Genomic DNA, 15,792 nt, shown 5'->3' with positions numbered 1-15,792 from the left:
TGTACAACTCAGAAATTTACCACTTTAACCATTTCTCAGTGTCCAGTTCAGGGGCACTGTCTATCCCGTCTGGCTCCAGAATGTTCCATTCCCCCACCTCTGCCCAACAGAGACCCTATCCACACGGATCCCCACCCGCTCCCCCAGCCCTGGCCTCGCTGTCTGCTCTCTGTGTCTGAGTCTGACAACTCCAGTTCCTCTTGTGCGTGGGATCCTCGTGCGTGTCCTTTCATGTTTGGCTGGTGTCCTCAGGGCTTTTCCCCGTGGGGGCAGGGGTCCCGTCTTTCTGTCTTGACGGCTGACGCGTTGCTCTTCCATGGAGTGGGCCACAGCACTTTCGTGTCACCTGTCCACGGGCAAGCTGTCCTTCATGTTAGCAGGCTGACCCTCCTTACTTTATGGCTCCTGGCGTTCTACAGAACGCCTCCCAGACGTGAGGACCGTAAGTAAACAAACACACTGTGATCTTTTCTAGAACCTTCCCAGTTTGCTGCTTGTTTTTCTTTCAGCGATTGAAGGCTTGACTCACCAGGGATTTTGTTTTGGTTTAAGAGCATAAACGCAGCTGAGTCTTCCCAGACAGCCGTGTATGTGGACTCTGCCCTCCGCATGGAGCTGGCCCTCCGTCTGCTCACCCGAACCGTCCCACGGGTGGGGGTCTGTGTCAGGACGCCGTCTGCTCTCTGGATGGCTGGGGCTGCATTTTCAGAAGGCCCCTTTGATAGGGTGTATGGGCCTGGAGACCCCAGGGGATGGCGGCTCTCTCTGGGGGGAGCTGCTGCTGGCCCAGCATCTGGGTGGGGTTCCCAGGAGCCTCTGAGGGGGTTGGCCCAGGATTTAGCAGCCCCTAGGGGCGTCCAGGAAGGCACGTTCAGGTGTCTGTTGTGGGGAGCCCACCGGTGGTGGGGAGAGCACGTGTGTGGGGGTTTCAGGTCGGCCCTGCTGAGAAGGGGCACACGGACATCCCAGATCTGCGTGTGTGTACACGCATGTGTAGTCTGTGTGCCTGTGGTGTGTGCATTCGCGTGTGTGTGGGCGTGTGAGGCGTGTGTGTCCTTTACTACCAGAGAACTCCTTACTCTGGGGCGTTGTGCAAACCGTTCTGGTGACTCTCCGTTAGTAGAAATGACTGCAAGGTACTATTTTTACAAGTTCTTTTATGGTGGGGAATCGCAGACGTGAGCAGCCGGGGAGGGAAGAGCGTGACGAGGCCCGCGGCCCCCGCGCTCCCGCTCCCGCTCCGCGCCGCTCGGTCCTCTGTCCTCCCTCCCACTCTGCCACCCGGATTCCCGAAGCGGGCCTCCGCGGTCAGATGGCTGAGCCGTAAATGTTTCAGTGTGCGAGGCGGGGGTTTCATCCGCGCCCGTGCCTGTCACTGCTCCACGTTTGGCACGCGTGTTCCGGGTGGCGGGGCTCTGCTCGCCAGTCACGCCCAGAGCTGCCAAGGGCCGGCTTGCGTTTCTGAACGGGGCGCACTCCTTCCTACGTTGGATCCGGCCTCCTGGATGGTCCCCCGGCGGGGTTGGTGCTGTCCAGGGTGCCTGCGGATCGCGCCCTGGGCATGGGAGCCCCCCAGAAGCAGAAGGGAGCCAGGGTCCCCCAGAACTTAGCCGGCGGGGCTCTGCGTGCTGTCCCCGTGGCTCCTGAAGGCCCAGCCTCCCTGAGCTGCGTCCTGTGCGGCAACAGCTGGCCGGCCTCGTCCTTCGGGAAGAGCGGCAGTTGCTGGGACTGGGCAAAACAGAGATGGGGTGCTTTGACTCCAGGAGCCGCCATGGGGAAGAGCGACCTCCAGCCGTCAGCTGCTAAATCCCCGTTCCCAGACCTGCCCGCAGCGCGGTCTCTGACCCTGCCTGCGCCCCTACTGTGAGGCTGTTGGCACAAAGCCCTCTCGTAGCAGAGGCTGGCCCCTGTCACTGAGGGAGGGGACAGGTGAGCTCCTCCGGTCGTCCCTCCATCACTCACTCCTTCTTTCGTTCCTTATCCACCCAGGTTCCCCTGACTTTTCCTGAGCTTTTTTTTTTTTTTTTTTTTCAAAGATTTTATTTATTTATTTGAGAGAGAAAGAGCACAAGGTGGGTGGGGGCCAGAGGCAGAGGGAGAAGCAGGCTTCCCGCCGAGCAGGGAGCCCAACGCGGGGCTCGATCCCAGGACCCTGGGACCATGACCTGAGCTGAAGGCAGATGCTTCACTGACTGAGCCCCCAGGCGCCTCTCCCGACCTTTTAGAAAAGACAGTTTTCTAAAGACTAGTTGTGGGGCTGGAAGACATCACTGTCTCCAGAGCTGGTTTTGCCCAGGGACTCACACAAGTCTGTGGACCAGGGTTTCCTCCCTGCTGCGGACCTGGAGAGCCCTTGATCTGTGTGATCTCATGAAGCTGTCACAGGGACCCTGGGTCAGTGTCTGGCCAGGCCCAGAGGGCTCTTCTCTGCTCTGGGGCAGGGGGTGAACATCAGGGCTGCCAGGTTCCCTGAGCGTGGCCGTGTGCTCTGTCCTGGGCTGGGTGCTGTGAGGGGTCATGAGCTGGGTGGTAGAGCATTGGCTCCTACCCTTGAGAAGCCCTCAAATTCCAGGCCTGAGAGAGTTTCAGCACCAAAAGGGAAGGAGCCCAGGGAAGCTTCTAGAAGGTGGAGGGCTTGGGTTACGCTCTGAGAGGCAGCAGTGCTGGAGACTGTTTTGCTGGTAAGTGGAGGCTGAGTCAGGCAGGGGAGCCAGAGGTGTCTAGGGAGAGCCACCTGGGACGACCTTGGGCTCAGGCCTGGCCTTGCCGTTTGCTGGCTATGTGACTTTGGCAGACGACATGGCTTTTGCGAGCTTCGGGAGTGCTCCCTCTGTCTCGGAACGCAGAAGCTCGCTCCCCACATACTTGCTCCTCAGTATGTGATTCTGCATCGTTCTAGAGTGGGGAAGGGTCTCTGCCAGATACAGCAGCTAGGGAAGGCCTCTTGGGGGGCCAGGGAATGTTTAACCCAAGACCTGCAAAGTGGAGCATCAGGAGGCTCATTTCTGGTCTGACCACCAGGGACAGCCCAGGTGGTCAGAGGGGACCAGGTATGGGGGAGGAGAGAGTGACCTGGATCCTGCCCTTCTGCGGGCCGGGGTCTTCTAGCAGGACACTCGGACCCTGGGGTGCAGGCCTTCCAGGGGCCATTCACACAGGGTCAGAATCCCCCAGTTTCAGCTTCAGATTCGTATTTGGGTCTGAGTGGCTGGAGATGTGTTTACAGTTGCTGTCACCTTTCCCAGCCTTTTCTCTTAGAATGACCTCCAGTGTGGGAGGGGGTCTTACCTGGGTGGGTTGCCTGGAGTTGTAGAACCCTTAGGCCACCAGACATTGAGACAGAGACCATTTTCAAGCAAAGTGCAAAAAAATCAGTGCAGGTATCGAACCTCTAAGTGAGAGGCGTCTGGATGGTTTAGTCGGTTAAGCATCTGACTCCAGATTTAGGCTCTGGTCTCTGTGCTCAGCGGGAAGTCTGCTCCTCTCTCTCTCTCTCTCTCTCCCTCTCCCTCTGCCCCTTCCCCCACTTGCACGCCTGCTTTTTCTAAAATAAAGAAATAAATCTCTTAAGAAAAACCCCTGAATGCCATGTTTCCAGAACAATTGTAACCATTCAATTCAATAGTTTATAAAAAAAATGTTAGTGTTTATGTTTAGTCAGCCAATATTAAAAAATACTCTGTGCTCAGTGACGTCTTGTTTTCAGTAGCTGGTGAGTGTCTGGCCACAGGGGCGTATGGGTTCTGGAGAGACGGGGCCAGTGGGACGCAGGTATACAGGAGGCATCTATTACAGGAGCCAGTGTGCATGGTTGAGGAGGCTGAGACCCAGCAGGACTGGCCATGTGGTCCGGCCAAGTCTGAGGGCCTGAGACCCGGGAGCCTGGCTGGGTGTGCTCCAGGGACAGGAGGAGGCAATGTCCCAGCTCAAGCAGAGAGTCCACTCCCCTGCTCCCCATTTTGTCCCCTTAGACCCTCAATGGATGGGACAGGGCCCGCCTGCCTCGGGGATGGCCATCTCCCCTCCGCCCTCTGGCTCAGGTGTTCATCTCCTCCAGAAGCACCCCGCAGCCTGGAGAGAACATTTGGCTGGCTGTCTGGACATCATCTGGGCGTGCCACGTCCCAGTCAGCAGACACTTAACCCATCACACTACGGGTTTGTAGTGCCCGGGTCCGTTTACAGACGGACAGGGCAGGTGGTGTCTGCAGCCGGCCAGAAATCACCTACTGTGCAACTCAGTAAACATACAACAAAACATTTTAGCTGTTAACTTAGAAACACTTGCCCTGTTGGGAAGCATCACAGGCTCAGATCTGCCAGGCCACCCCACTCCTGTGTGACGGTGAGCTTAGCTGATGGATCTTCTTGATTTGAACCGCCTTCCTCTTACCAGGGGGCCAGTGGCCCACAGAAGCATTTGTCTTGGTTTTAATTTCATTTGTTTAACATGGCTTGTTCTTAATTACCTGGGGCTGTGATGGCCTGTAGTTCAAAGCTAATCATCTCATGGAACAATTAATTCGTAATCAATTTTATGTGGCTCATTGTGGGTTCAGGGGTCCCGGCCAAGAACAGGCCCATTTCCAAGTGATGCTTTCGCAGAGAACAAGGTTTAATTGTGTGGAAATAATGATGATTCTGCAAGTGGCTCAGTTCAGGGAGTGTTTTGCTGTTCTTTTCAGTAATTTTATAGCCGTTGTTAGAATCTAGGAAGGAAGCAATGGTCTTCTGATGCCCTCTCCACCTGCCACACTGCCCCTCAGCACTTGGATTTGCAGAACCGGAAAAGTTCATGAACATTAGACTTTCCCAGTTTGGGGATTTGTGCACCACCCGTCCAGAAACACTGAAACTCCTCTTAGAAAGGTAGCATGAGGCTGAGAGTTTGGGGGGAGCTGCAACTCCTGAGATCCAGGGTCCCGGGTCTTGCTGGGCCCAGCATGAACTTGACCATGGCCGCCCTGTGTCTGGACTTACCTGCATGTTTGTCTGTGGGCACACGACATACCAGATCTGCGCCCCTGTCTGCTGTCTGGGGGCCGTGTGGCAACATCGCAGGGCCTGCCATGGGGTATGAAGGAGACAGTGTACGTAAACACACACAGCACCCTGATGTCCATCCACGTGGTCCTTGTGATGTGGGGGCGCTGCCTTCCACGCACCAGAAGCTGTGACTGCGTTTTCCAGCCTTGGGGTCATTACAGGGCCTTCCGTTGTGCTGCTGTCAGGCACCCCTGAGTTCACCACTGTGTCCAGTTAAAGCAAACTAGAGGCGAAATGAAAGGCGCGGCCCTGCCGGGGCTCCAGTGACAACAGTGCATTTCCTAGTATGTGCTGGGAGCTGCGGTATTGCTCCCAGGAGCTCTGGTATAAGGTCCGGGAGATTCGATGGGGGTTTCTTTAAGAGTTCTGCACAGGCAAGATCCTAAGGACACTGATGGGAGGTTCGGTCTGATCAAGAACGCAAGGTCAGCTTGCAAAAATCACCTGTTCCCATATACAAGCAACAACCTTGTGCAAACTGAGATGAAAAATGCAATGTCGTTATGGTCACTCTAAATTGAGTGAAAAGCTTAGGTCCAGACTCCATGTTTGCAAGATGCGTGTGGTGAAAATTACAAAACGCTGAGGAAACAAGTCAGAGAGCCCCAAGTAAACGGAGAAATGTACCGTGTCCGTGAGTTAGAAGACCCCGCATAGTAAAGATGTCACTTGTCCCCAGACTGAGCTGTGGGTTTAATGCAATTGCTCCCAAGACTCAGCGGTGTTTCAGATTGACGTAGATAATCTCAGGCTTATGCTAAAGCTGATATGGGAGGGTTCAGAGCCTGGGAGCATGAAAACAACATGGCAGAGTATGAGATAGTATGGGGGGGAGGCGGGTCGGTGCAGATGCACAGCCCCAGGGGCACCACAGAGGAGCCGCACGAGAGGACGCAGGGGTGGGGAGGGTGGGCTTTCAATGCCGGCCTCGACCGACATCTCCCATCGTATTCAGAATTTAACTCAAAATGGATCACAGACTTAGCATAGGGCTGTGAAACTGGGAGGGGAAGATCTTTGGGCCCTAGGACTGAGCAGCAGAGTTCCTCGATATCAGGGCTGTGATCTGTGAAAGGAAAAGCAGTCGGCCAACCTCCTCACAGGGGAGGCATTTGCTCCTTGAAGGGCCCTGGGAGGAGGGAAGACACGCTTGCAAGCCACCGGCCCAGATGAGGCTGGGTGTCAGGAGTACTCGAGGACCTCCCCAAGTCAGCAATGCAAAACGAATCCGTCTGCTGAGAAATTGGGCAGAAGGCCGGGGGAGACCCTTCCCTGAAGACGGGAACACACGCAAGAACAGATACTCCTACCACCAGCGTCTAAGGAGACGGGAGTTTGTGCACGGGACGCCAGGGGCCGCACTTGTCTGGTCGCTGGGAGGAGCGGCAGGCAGGGCCCTGCGAGCTGGCGGGGATGCGGAGAAGCGGGGTCATGGCTCCGGGAAATGTCAGATGGTACACCCTGGAAAACCAGGCCTGAACTGCTGGCCGTGTGACCCAGCAGCGGCGCTCTCGGGCATTTGTCCCAGAGCAGTGGCGGCAGAAGGCCGTATAAACACCTGCGTGTTAGTTTTCTCATTTTTCTTTTCTTTCCTTTCTTTCTTTTTTTTTTTTTTTTTAAAGATTTATTTATCCGAGAGAGGGAGAGCACAAGCAGGGGAAGTAGCAGAGGAGGCAGAGGGAGAAGCAGGCTCCCCGCTGAGCAGGGACCCACCCCCGACCCCCGACGGGGGACTCGATCTCAGGACCCTGGAATCATGATCTGAGCTGAAGGCAGATGCTCAACCGCGGGGGTTGAGCTCAACCCCCAGGACTCCCAGCAGCTTTATTTGTAATAGCCCCAAACCAGAGACCACCCAGCGCTCTGCACAGTAGACTGGGCATTCTGGGTGTTCTGGGTCTGCTGTCCAACCTCCACAGCCGCTAGCTGGGAGGAACCGGCCACCTGGGGTCACTGTGCTCCAGCTGTCGGAGAAGGAGGGGTTGTCTGGGGCAGGAGATGACTCAGGACCCACCCCCACTGGAGGAGCCTCGGCGCCCTGTGAGGTAACTGTGCCCTCTGCCAGTCACTGTGCCTGTGAGCTCGCTTCTCTCTATGGCGTCATTTTACAGATGGAAAAACTGAGGCTCAGCTTGGCCTGTGGTCACCCTGCAGGCGTGTGATGGATTTCGACCCTCTTCCTGGCTACAGAGCCCGGCAGCCTCATACCTCTCTGTGCTGTGCTCCAGAGAACTGAGGGTCTCAGCGCTGGGCCTTCCCTCCACCTGCTGCATCGTGGCAGGATCTGGGTGTTTCCCTGCACTGTGCCAGGCATGGAGTCCCAGGGGCCTTGGAGGTGCCAGACATGGCCCACATGTTCCAGTACTCCAGGGAGCGGCCTACGGCTGCCAGACTTGGCCTCTCACGGCTCGGGCGTGCCGGGGCACCAATGTCCACACAGCCCCCCTGGACCCCCTCGGTGCTCCCTCAGAGAGGGCAGTGAGGCCTATGGGTGTGGACATGCAGCCAGTCTGGAGTCCAGGAAACTCCCATGAGCAGCTGGGAAGGCCCCCTGCACTGTGGAGAGCACTGGGCAGCATGGGCCTCCCGAGACCTGTGTTCCCCCAGGAGAAGCTCTGGCTGTGGGCTGTGGGACAGTGAACCTTAATCTCCGTTCCTAAGGGGCTCAGACCAGCCATTCTGCAAACGAGCACGAGAGCCAAGAAGCCCTGACTGGTGTGCAGGGGGAGGAGTCCCAGGGATTTCTTGGAAGAGGTGAAGACAGACCAGGCTGGGGAGCTCTGTGCACCTCAGGTGTCCCACCTGAGGAGTCCGGGATGGGGGGGCGAACGTGCTTGCCCACTGTCTCCGGCTAGCCTGCTGGGAGGCCATGCTGACCCTGGCTGAACCTCGGATGAGTCGCTGCTGGCAGGCTTTTCTCTGCGCTACCGCTGCCTCCCCTCAACCTGACCCAGAGCTGGAAGCCCGGTCCTGGCTGCCAGCATGAACTCCTTGAAGAAAGATCCAGCATCTGAGTCTCAGGAGATGGGCCCTTAGAGGTGACTCCCTCTCTCCTTGGCTCCCAGGCCCTGTTTCTGAGCCCGTCGTGCGGAAGTGTGATGAGATTTCCAGCCAAGCTTGGTTATATGCGGGACATGGGCCTGACCCAGAGCCTTTGGTGCCCGTCCTCTGTCTCTAGTTGATACGCCATAAAAACCATTAGCTGCTTCTGAAACATCCTGACTACTAGACCCCCAGGTCGAGGAGCCACCTGCTGATGGCTGTCCACTCAGGGGCACGGATACCTCTTGTGAAGTCTTTGCCAGGTGGCAAGCCGGGCTAGTCTTTCTCACCTATGTTCTTGCCACAGGCTGAGGCAGGAAGTGTACTGGTCCTCTGTGTTTGTTGAATGAATGAATGATGGCTAGAAGGCCCCATCTACCCTTGTTTTTCTGGTGTCTCTAGAGGCAGGCACTACATGTGTCTTGTTCTCCATGGTCTCCCGGTGGCTGAATCAGAGTTGAGTGTGGCCCCAACGGATGGATGGTGCTTGACCCTCCAGTCAGACCTGTGTGCCTAAGAAACCATGGCAGCCCCTGAGGCAGAGGCCCCCCGGGGTTAACAAACAACCGTGTTCCTGGGGCTCCAGCAGAAGCGGGTGGGACCTCACATCTCAGCACAGTCCTCAGCGATGCCTGAGTTATCACTGTTTAGAGAGAATTATTTAGAAACTCGCAGTCTGTAGAGAAAAACAGTGAGCTTTCACCCAAACAGTGGAGACGCCTACACACAACCCGGGGCCACTGTGTCTGGAGCGCTGGCTCTGTCCCTCCCGCTGAGACCTGCAGCGTCCAAGAGGACATTGCCGTGGTGCCCAGCACCCTAGGGCGTTGTCCTAGGCCCAGGATGCTGCCTTCTTTTGGTGACAGTGACCCGCAAGCCAAACAGCCAGGGAGAGATTCTCCCCAGGGCACAACAGCAGGTTTGGGTCTTTCAGACCTACTTCTAGAGGGGACGGACCGATGTCAGGGGCACTTTCCCCATCCGTGCGTCATTCTGGAGTCAGCAAAACACACTCGTGAGCACTGGACATGTTTCCTGCAGTCCGGGTGGTCTCTGTTCTTTCTGGTCCTCGTCAACACACACGCGTGACTTTATGCAGACCTACCATGGTGCATCTGAGCCGTGTGGCTCTCTGCTCTCCTGACGTCACCAGTTGGGGGTAGGACATGCTTCTTGCTTGGACCCCAGGTCCCCCTGTGCATCCAAAAGTCTCACATCTTTCAAAACAGGACGTTTCAAGAAATGAGGGCAGGCCAAGACCTTCTGGCTTCATTCGCATTCACTCCCAGGGGTTCCTGAGATATGCGTGACCGTCTTTGCAGGACTAGGAGAAGGGGCTCCCTGCTGCTATGTGTGTGGGATCTGGAAGTGGCAGAAACGCTGGCAGAAGCTCCTGACCAGGCTTCGCGAGCATCAGTACCTGGGTTAGGCTCCCAGAGCTCTAGGAGGGCGGACGAGCTGCTGTGCCCGTTCTACAGACAGATGAGTTAAGTCCTTAGAGATTCAGCCCCTTGGGTCTCTCCAGGCAAGTTTGTAAGTGGCGGCAGGTCCCTGGGTTGCTATCAGGATGACACCCCCCCTTGTGAAGAAGTCCCATATGGGCACTTGCCACGCCCAGAGCGTGAGCCACACGGGCAGCTTGGCACATACATGTGGCCGAGGGTCGGGAATCCATGCCCTTCCGGGGATCGTGGCAGACCTGAGAGCTTGTGTTCTGACCAGTGTGGGGGAGTGGGCTGAGGTCTTGCTTTGTGAGAGCGCAGGACCCGTGTTGCTAGAGCTTCCTTTTATTTTTCGAAGAAAAGCCCAAAATTTGGATTTTTTCTAACTCTGTCAATCTTTAAACGTTGGGAACTAACTTTGAAAATGGTCCCACGTTAGCACGTGAAGAAATAGAAAATGAGGAGCAATCGATTAACGCCAAGAAAGTCCACACCCCCCCACTCCCCAGTCCCCATCCTCCCACCTGTCCAACCACCATCCATCCATCCATCCATCCAACCTCTGTCCTTCCAGCCATATCATACCAAAGACCTATGGTGAGTCAGACGGCCGGCACGGAGGGAGGCAGAAGGGCTGTGAAGGAGCCTTGTGTGGATGTGGATGGCCTTTCCCTGTCGTGAACAGGCTGCTGAGGCCTGAGCGGTGCCTGTGATCTTGTCCCCTGAGGGTGGCGTGGGCGCTTCCGTACGTGTCCTGGCTGTTGCAGATCATCTTGGAATATTACGCCCGTGGCCCCCTCAGCACTGGGGTGGTCGCTGGGCCTGCCTGACCTCATGGCATGAAGCGGGAGCACGGAAGCCCAGCCTACGATGCTGCAGGCTGATTCTCGAAGCAGTTCGCTGTGTTTCGTGCTGTCGATTTCACTGGTTTTTCTATTTACTCCACTTTACACCCATAAACCCTTAATCTGGAAGGGCTGTGTAGGCAGAAGCGGAAAGCAGAGGTGTCTGTGCTACAGCAGGGCAGAGAACCAGCCCCTGACCCGGAGGGACAAAAACCAACAGTACCGATAGATAGTTATAATTCAAGCACAGTTAACAGGTGATGCCCCTGGCCCCGTCCCTCCTGGTCCAATGCTGAGGGTCCCTCGGCTGCTTGGGCTACCTTGGGAGTGTAGGGGGTTTCTGGTGAAAAGCGCCCACAGGGCTATAGGGACACTGGGATAAGGCGAGCAGGCACTTCAGCTGCTTCCTGCAATCAAGGGAGCAGCACCTGCTCTGGCCTGGGGAGCCTGAGGACCCCACCATCGGGCTGAGTGGGGGGGTCAGGGAGCAGCCTCTTTGTCAGGGCTGCCTCTGGGACTGGAGGGCTCTGCCTCCTAGCAATGACCAGCACCTCTCCCTGGCCAATGACCTCCCTGGGTTGGCCTCCCACCACCTGAGACCTGGAAGGCCCTGTGCCCCCAAACACACCACCCCTTCCATGCCTGGAGGCCTTGCTTAGCCCCGGGCGCCCCACAGAGCCCTGCGCAGGAAGACAGGAGGGCGGCCCGGCCTCACCTCTTCCCAGCTGTGGGCCTTGGCAGAGACCCTTCGCGTCTCTGGTTTCCTCGTCTGGATGAGACAGCCGTGGGTCTGACCTCAGAGCAAGCGGACAAATGAAGGGCGCTCGGCCAGTGCTGGTCCCATCCTTGGGGCCTCACGGAGTGAGGACTGGAACATCTTCACAGTTCTGTGTCCCCGGGCCTGGCATAGCCCTGATGCCTGAGTGCCAAGCCCAGTGTCCCGGATCCTGGCGGGGGCGGTGGGACCCACGTGTCCGACTCCCTGAGATGCGGGCGACAGCTTCAGGAAAGCCTTCCAGAGGTCACTTCCAGACTAGAATAGAAAACCGGTTTTCTTTTCCCAGCAGAAGCAAACAGGGGCTTTGAATACCATTAAGTGCTAAGAAGCAGGAAGGATTGGGTTTTGTTTGAGGACTCAAGATGGGGAAAGAGAGGGCCTCTCGGGGGGTTGGGCCGAGCCAGCGGGAGCGCGAGCGTCTGTCCCATATGCCACCTGTGTCCAAGCCTTGGTGATGAACTGGGGGGCGCTGGGGCCTTATCTTCTTCCAGAGGAAGTGGGGCTCTCTGACTTTGCTGTTCACAGATTGGGATCCGTTGCTCTTAACGTAACCTGGGTGGGGGAGGCCTGTGTGGTCAGTGGGGGGCTGGGTCAGGCCCAGGGACGACAGCCGCTAGGGGATTCACCAGGTCCGCATTTCTCCGTGGATGCACACATCAAGAAACAGGACCTCCGTGTGAATGATAGCCATAGGCCTTTTCACAGGTTCGTCTGTGTGCCATAGCCCGCCGGCCGTGTGTGCGGTAGGCAGTGGGCTGGGGCCCACCGTGGGGCTTGACAGCCGTGCAGAGCCCCTGACCAGGCCGCGTGGTGCTGGGTCCTAGGGTTGGCTTCACTGGTAATGGCATCTGGGGAAATATTTTACCATTACCACTGCAAGTTTCTAAACAGTGAGGTAGGAATTGAAAAATCATTTCTTAGCGATCTGCTCATTTTGAGATCCCTGATGCTGTGGTTTTGAAGAAATGCAGAAAACCAGACCAGACCCGTCTGCTCCCCCGGGGAAGGTGTGGTTGAGAAGGGCAGCCCAGGCCAGGGGACAGACACCAGGTCTGTGCCGAGTAGGGAGGAGATGGGGCTGGGAGGGACCCTTGCCGCACCCTCCCCCCACCTCAGTGAAAACAGCTACTACTTTGAGAAAGACTTGTTAGCATTTCCTGGACCCTGGGAACAGCAGGGCCCAGGCGGCTCACATATCTGATTCCACGTTTGCTCCTGGCGGCTGGGCGCCCAGCCCGGATTCAGTGCCTATGAGTCCCCCCTGAGGTAGGACTAGCCTGAGCAGACGGGCGAAGGTCTCTGAGACTCTTCTGGTGGGAGGAGGCAGGCCGCCCTGAGCTCTGCCCCAGAAAGGCCCCAGCTGCCCGCTTGTCCGTTGGGAACCTGTGGGGGATGGGGTGCTGTCTCTTGAAGGCCGCTGTGCATTTTAGGAGCAAGAGCCTGGTCCCTGACACTGCATTCTCCTTGCGGTCAACAGAGACAGAGTCCCCAGTGGGCACACTCCCCCTCCCCACTGTCCGTGTCCTGCCTTTTTGGCCCATTCCACCGCCATAGTTGGGAAATTAAATGGCCCAGCTGCCCGCTGGCACCACTGGAGTCAGGCTTTCCAGCTTCTGTGTGTCTAACATGTCATTCTGTATCCGGGGTCTCAGGACGCTGCTTGAGGGGAAGCGTCTCCCCTCGGGTAGCTTGCAAAAGATAGTGTTTTCGTAGGATGGTGTTTGCGGATGGGAGAGGGGGTGTGTTACGTTTTTTGTGTCCAAAGCAATGTGTCCGGTGTGATTCCATTTTTGACAGACCCTATCTGTCCCCAGGTGGGGAGCCAAGCCCTTCACTCCATGGGAGGAGATGCTGTGAGGTCCCTGCGCCCCCCCGCCGCCGTCACTTCGGCTCTGACACATGGTGTGTTTTCTCTTCCAGTGACATCTTCGATGCCATGTTCCCTGTCACGCACATCGCTGGGGAGACCGTCATACAGCAAGGTAGGTCTCCTGCTTCTCTGAGCCAGAGCGCTGGGGCCGTGGGCCATGGCCGTGCCTGGGGGTGAACACAAAACCCGTTGTCCGCACTTGAGGAAGGTCACTAATGAGAGGGAGCATGTCACTTAGCACGCCCGTTAAGAGAGTCAAACACCTCATGTGAGACATGGGTGACTGCGCCACGGGACCACATGCCGGCCACGTACTGTGTCCATGGGTGGTCTTTGTAATAAGCTTTATTTTTAAACAAGGGAAAACGGGTGGGACGCAGAGTTGCATGGCCTCCGGGAAGCGAGGTACTGCGTCCGGGGAGGCCACGAGTGCCATACGCGGTCCCCTCCACAGTGTCTACAGCCTCTGCTTTCTTTCATTCCAGGGGACGAAGGGGATAACTTCTATGTGATTGACCAAGGAGAAGTAGACGTGAGTGTCCCTTACCTGCTCTGGAAGGTCGCGCCTCTGTCCACGGCAGGCTCAGTGAGGGAGCGTTTCTCATCTAAATGGCAGGAGGTGGGGCCTGCACCTGTGGACGGGGGTCCTTGCAGCTCGGCTGGACCCTGCCCAAGGCAGCGGCTGCAGATGTGGGCCTCCTCCCCCGCCGTGGGCATCAGGGCCTTGGCAAATGGGCAGGAGGGAGCAGTTTATGGACGCAGAGGCCAGGACGATGGCTGTCCTGCCCACGTGACCTGGAGCCCCACCGTCTGGCAGAACAGCGTTCCTTCCTGTTCCTGTTCACCCTGCTCTTTCCACTTCGCCGGTCACGGGCTGAGGGACACGTGGTGTGGACCTGCTTCCCGTGGGGGAGCCCCGCTCCTGTATCCGCGTGTCCCCAGCTCCATGCGGGGCCCTGGCCGAGGGCTGAGGGCATCCCTCCCTGGGCCCGCAGGCTGCCGTCCACGCAGGTCCTCGCCGACTGCACCCGAGTGCTCCGGTCTCCGGTAAAGCCCTCCAACCGGCTTCTCTTCGAATGAGGCCCAAGCCCTTTGCGAGGCCACGGGTTGGGTCTGAGCCCACGGTGTTCTCTCACTGTCTGTGATCCATGGGCGCCTTGCTGCCTCTGCGGGACCCCCACCGCCCCCTCCTGTCCTCCATTGCCTCCCTCTGTCATCCGTCCTCAGCCTGTGCATCTGGCTCATGGCTCTCTCTCTGGCCAGAGCAGCCTCCTTCCATGACTTGGCTCAGTCTGTGGTTGCACATGGGTCCCCTCCGGGCCTGGGGGATCTCGGTCCCTGCACACCTCCCCCTGCACCACAAAGGTAGGATGTGACTGAAAGGGAGGTGGCTGGCTTGGCCTGCTCATCCTGGCAGGACACCCTGCCCGCCGCCCAAGGGAGGTCCCAGAGCCTGGCCCCAGGGCCCCCTTGGGATGGGACAGGGGCTGACCGGCCATCCCCAGGCTCAGTGTGCCAGCTACCTCATGCCGTGCCAGGAGCCGTAGCTGGCTTTTCTTGAGGCGGGGGACCCATGGAAGCAGTCTGGGGAGTGGGAAGAGTGAGGTCACCTTCTTGCAACCAGAACTCTCCAAATATGATGTCCAGCCTCCCAGCACTAGGCTCAGAGGCTCAGGTACAAAGGCGGCTTTAAGGTGCTCGCCGGACTGGGCTTGCCTGAGCCAGGATGTCCAGGCCCCGTGGGTGGACGTCTGCGTCCGGCTCTAGTCTCAAATTTGGGCCAGCCAGCCCTTGAAGGGACAGGCAATGACCTGTGGGGCCGCCCTGTGATGCCCCTTGGGGTCCCCTGCCAGCCCGTCCGGGTTCCTGGCTGGCTGGCGGGCAGGGAGCCCTCCTGTGATGTGGGACACTCTGGGCAGCGCAGCCGTGTGGGTGAAGGCCACATTTAAGGGAATCAAAAGAGCTCAGTCAGGAATCTGGGATGAAAAAGTGGCATGTTGGCTAGCCGGGGTGAGTTATGGGGTATGTATTATAATAATGACTGTTATTACTGCTCGCGGTGTGAAATCGTCCCAGATGCTCTGAGGCCTCGAGCGCCTTCCAGGACAGAGGGGAGTGACCTGTCTGACCTGGCCCAGGGTCGTGCCCAGGATGGTGTCAAGGCTGCTGAGGCCGGTTCTTAGGCCTCAGGGATAATGGTCTCGCTGGGGGGCAGAGGGGAGACACTAAGTGCCGATGCCCCACAGGAGGCAGGTTACCCTGGACCCCACCGTGGTCCTCTGCCTGGCCAGCCTCGGGGCTGGGCATCGTGAGTGCCCCCTCCCCTTCTGCAGGGTGGACGCTGCCCTCTGACCAGAGGCGCCTGAGGGGAACGGCCAGGTGACCCGTGCCAAAAGCGCTAGGTTCAGTTTAAATTATGGTTTTCCAGAGAGACACCGCAGCATGTGTGTTGCCAAGAGCTATAATCCATTTTTCTAAGTATAAAAATATCTTCCAATTTGTTTTATTCGTGGAACATAGCATTTCTACTTAAAAGGATACTCAGCTGCCGATTTTAGGGCTCAGGAACGTAGTTCTGTCTGAGGCCTGGCTCCTCCCTAATCCTGCGAGGCCTTCACTATTTTCGGACCCTCCTTTGTGCTGGGACACTCCCGCCCTCCGGCTGCGGCCCCATCCGGTTCCCAGCCTCTGAGGTGGTGTGAGACCTCTGAGCTGCATCCCTGGGACCGGGCTGCCCAAGAGGCGGCTGTCTGGTTCCATGGTCACTGTC

At 57.6% G+C, this 15,792-nt stretch overlaps 1 protein-coding gene across 3 annotated transcripts in view; it reads left to right on the top strand.

The window, feature by feature from the left end:
• Positions 1 to 15,792, top strand: part of PRKAR1B (protein kinase cAMP-dependent type I regulatory subunit beta) — a 66,937-nt gene that overhangs the window by 21,477 nt on the left and 29,668 nt on the right. For all 3 annotated transcript variants that reach the window (XM_032328093.1, XM_032328091.1, XM_032328092.1), the window contains exons 5-6: positions 13,073 to 13,134; positions 13,508 to 13,554. In XM_032328093.1, the coding sequence (XP_032183984.1) occupies positions 13,073 to 13,134; positions 13,508 to 13,554 (109 nt within the window). The remainder of the gene's footprint in view (positions 1 to 13,072; positions 13,135 to 13,507; positions 13,555 to 15,792) is intronic.

The sequence above is a fragment of the Mustela erminea genome, chromosome 20, assembly GCF_009829155.1.
Source record: "Mustela erminea isolate mMusErm1 chromosome 20, mMusErm1.Pri, whole genome shotgun sequence".
NCBI classification, from domain to species: domain Eukaryota; kingdom Metazoa; phylum Chordata; class Mammalia; order Carnivora; family Mustelidae; genus Mustela; species Mustela erminea.
The sequence above is the reverse complement of the archived record's forward strand: the minus strand, read 5'-3'. Positions and strand labels throughout refer to the sequence as shown.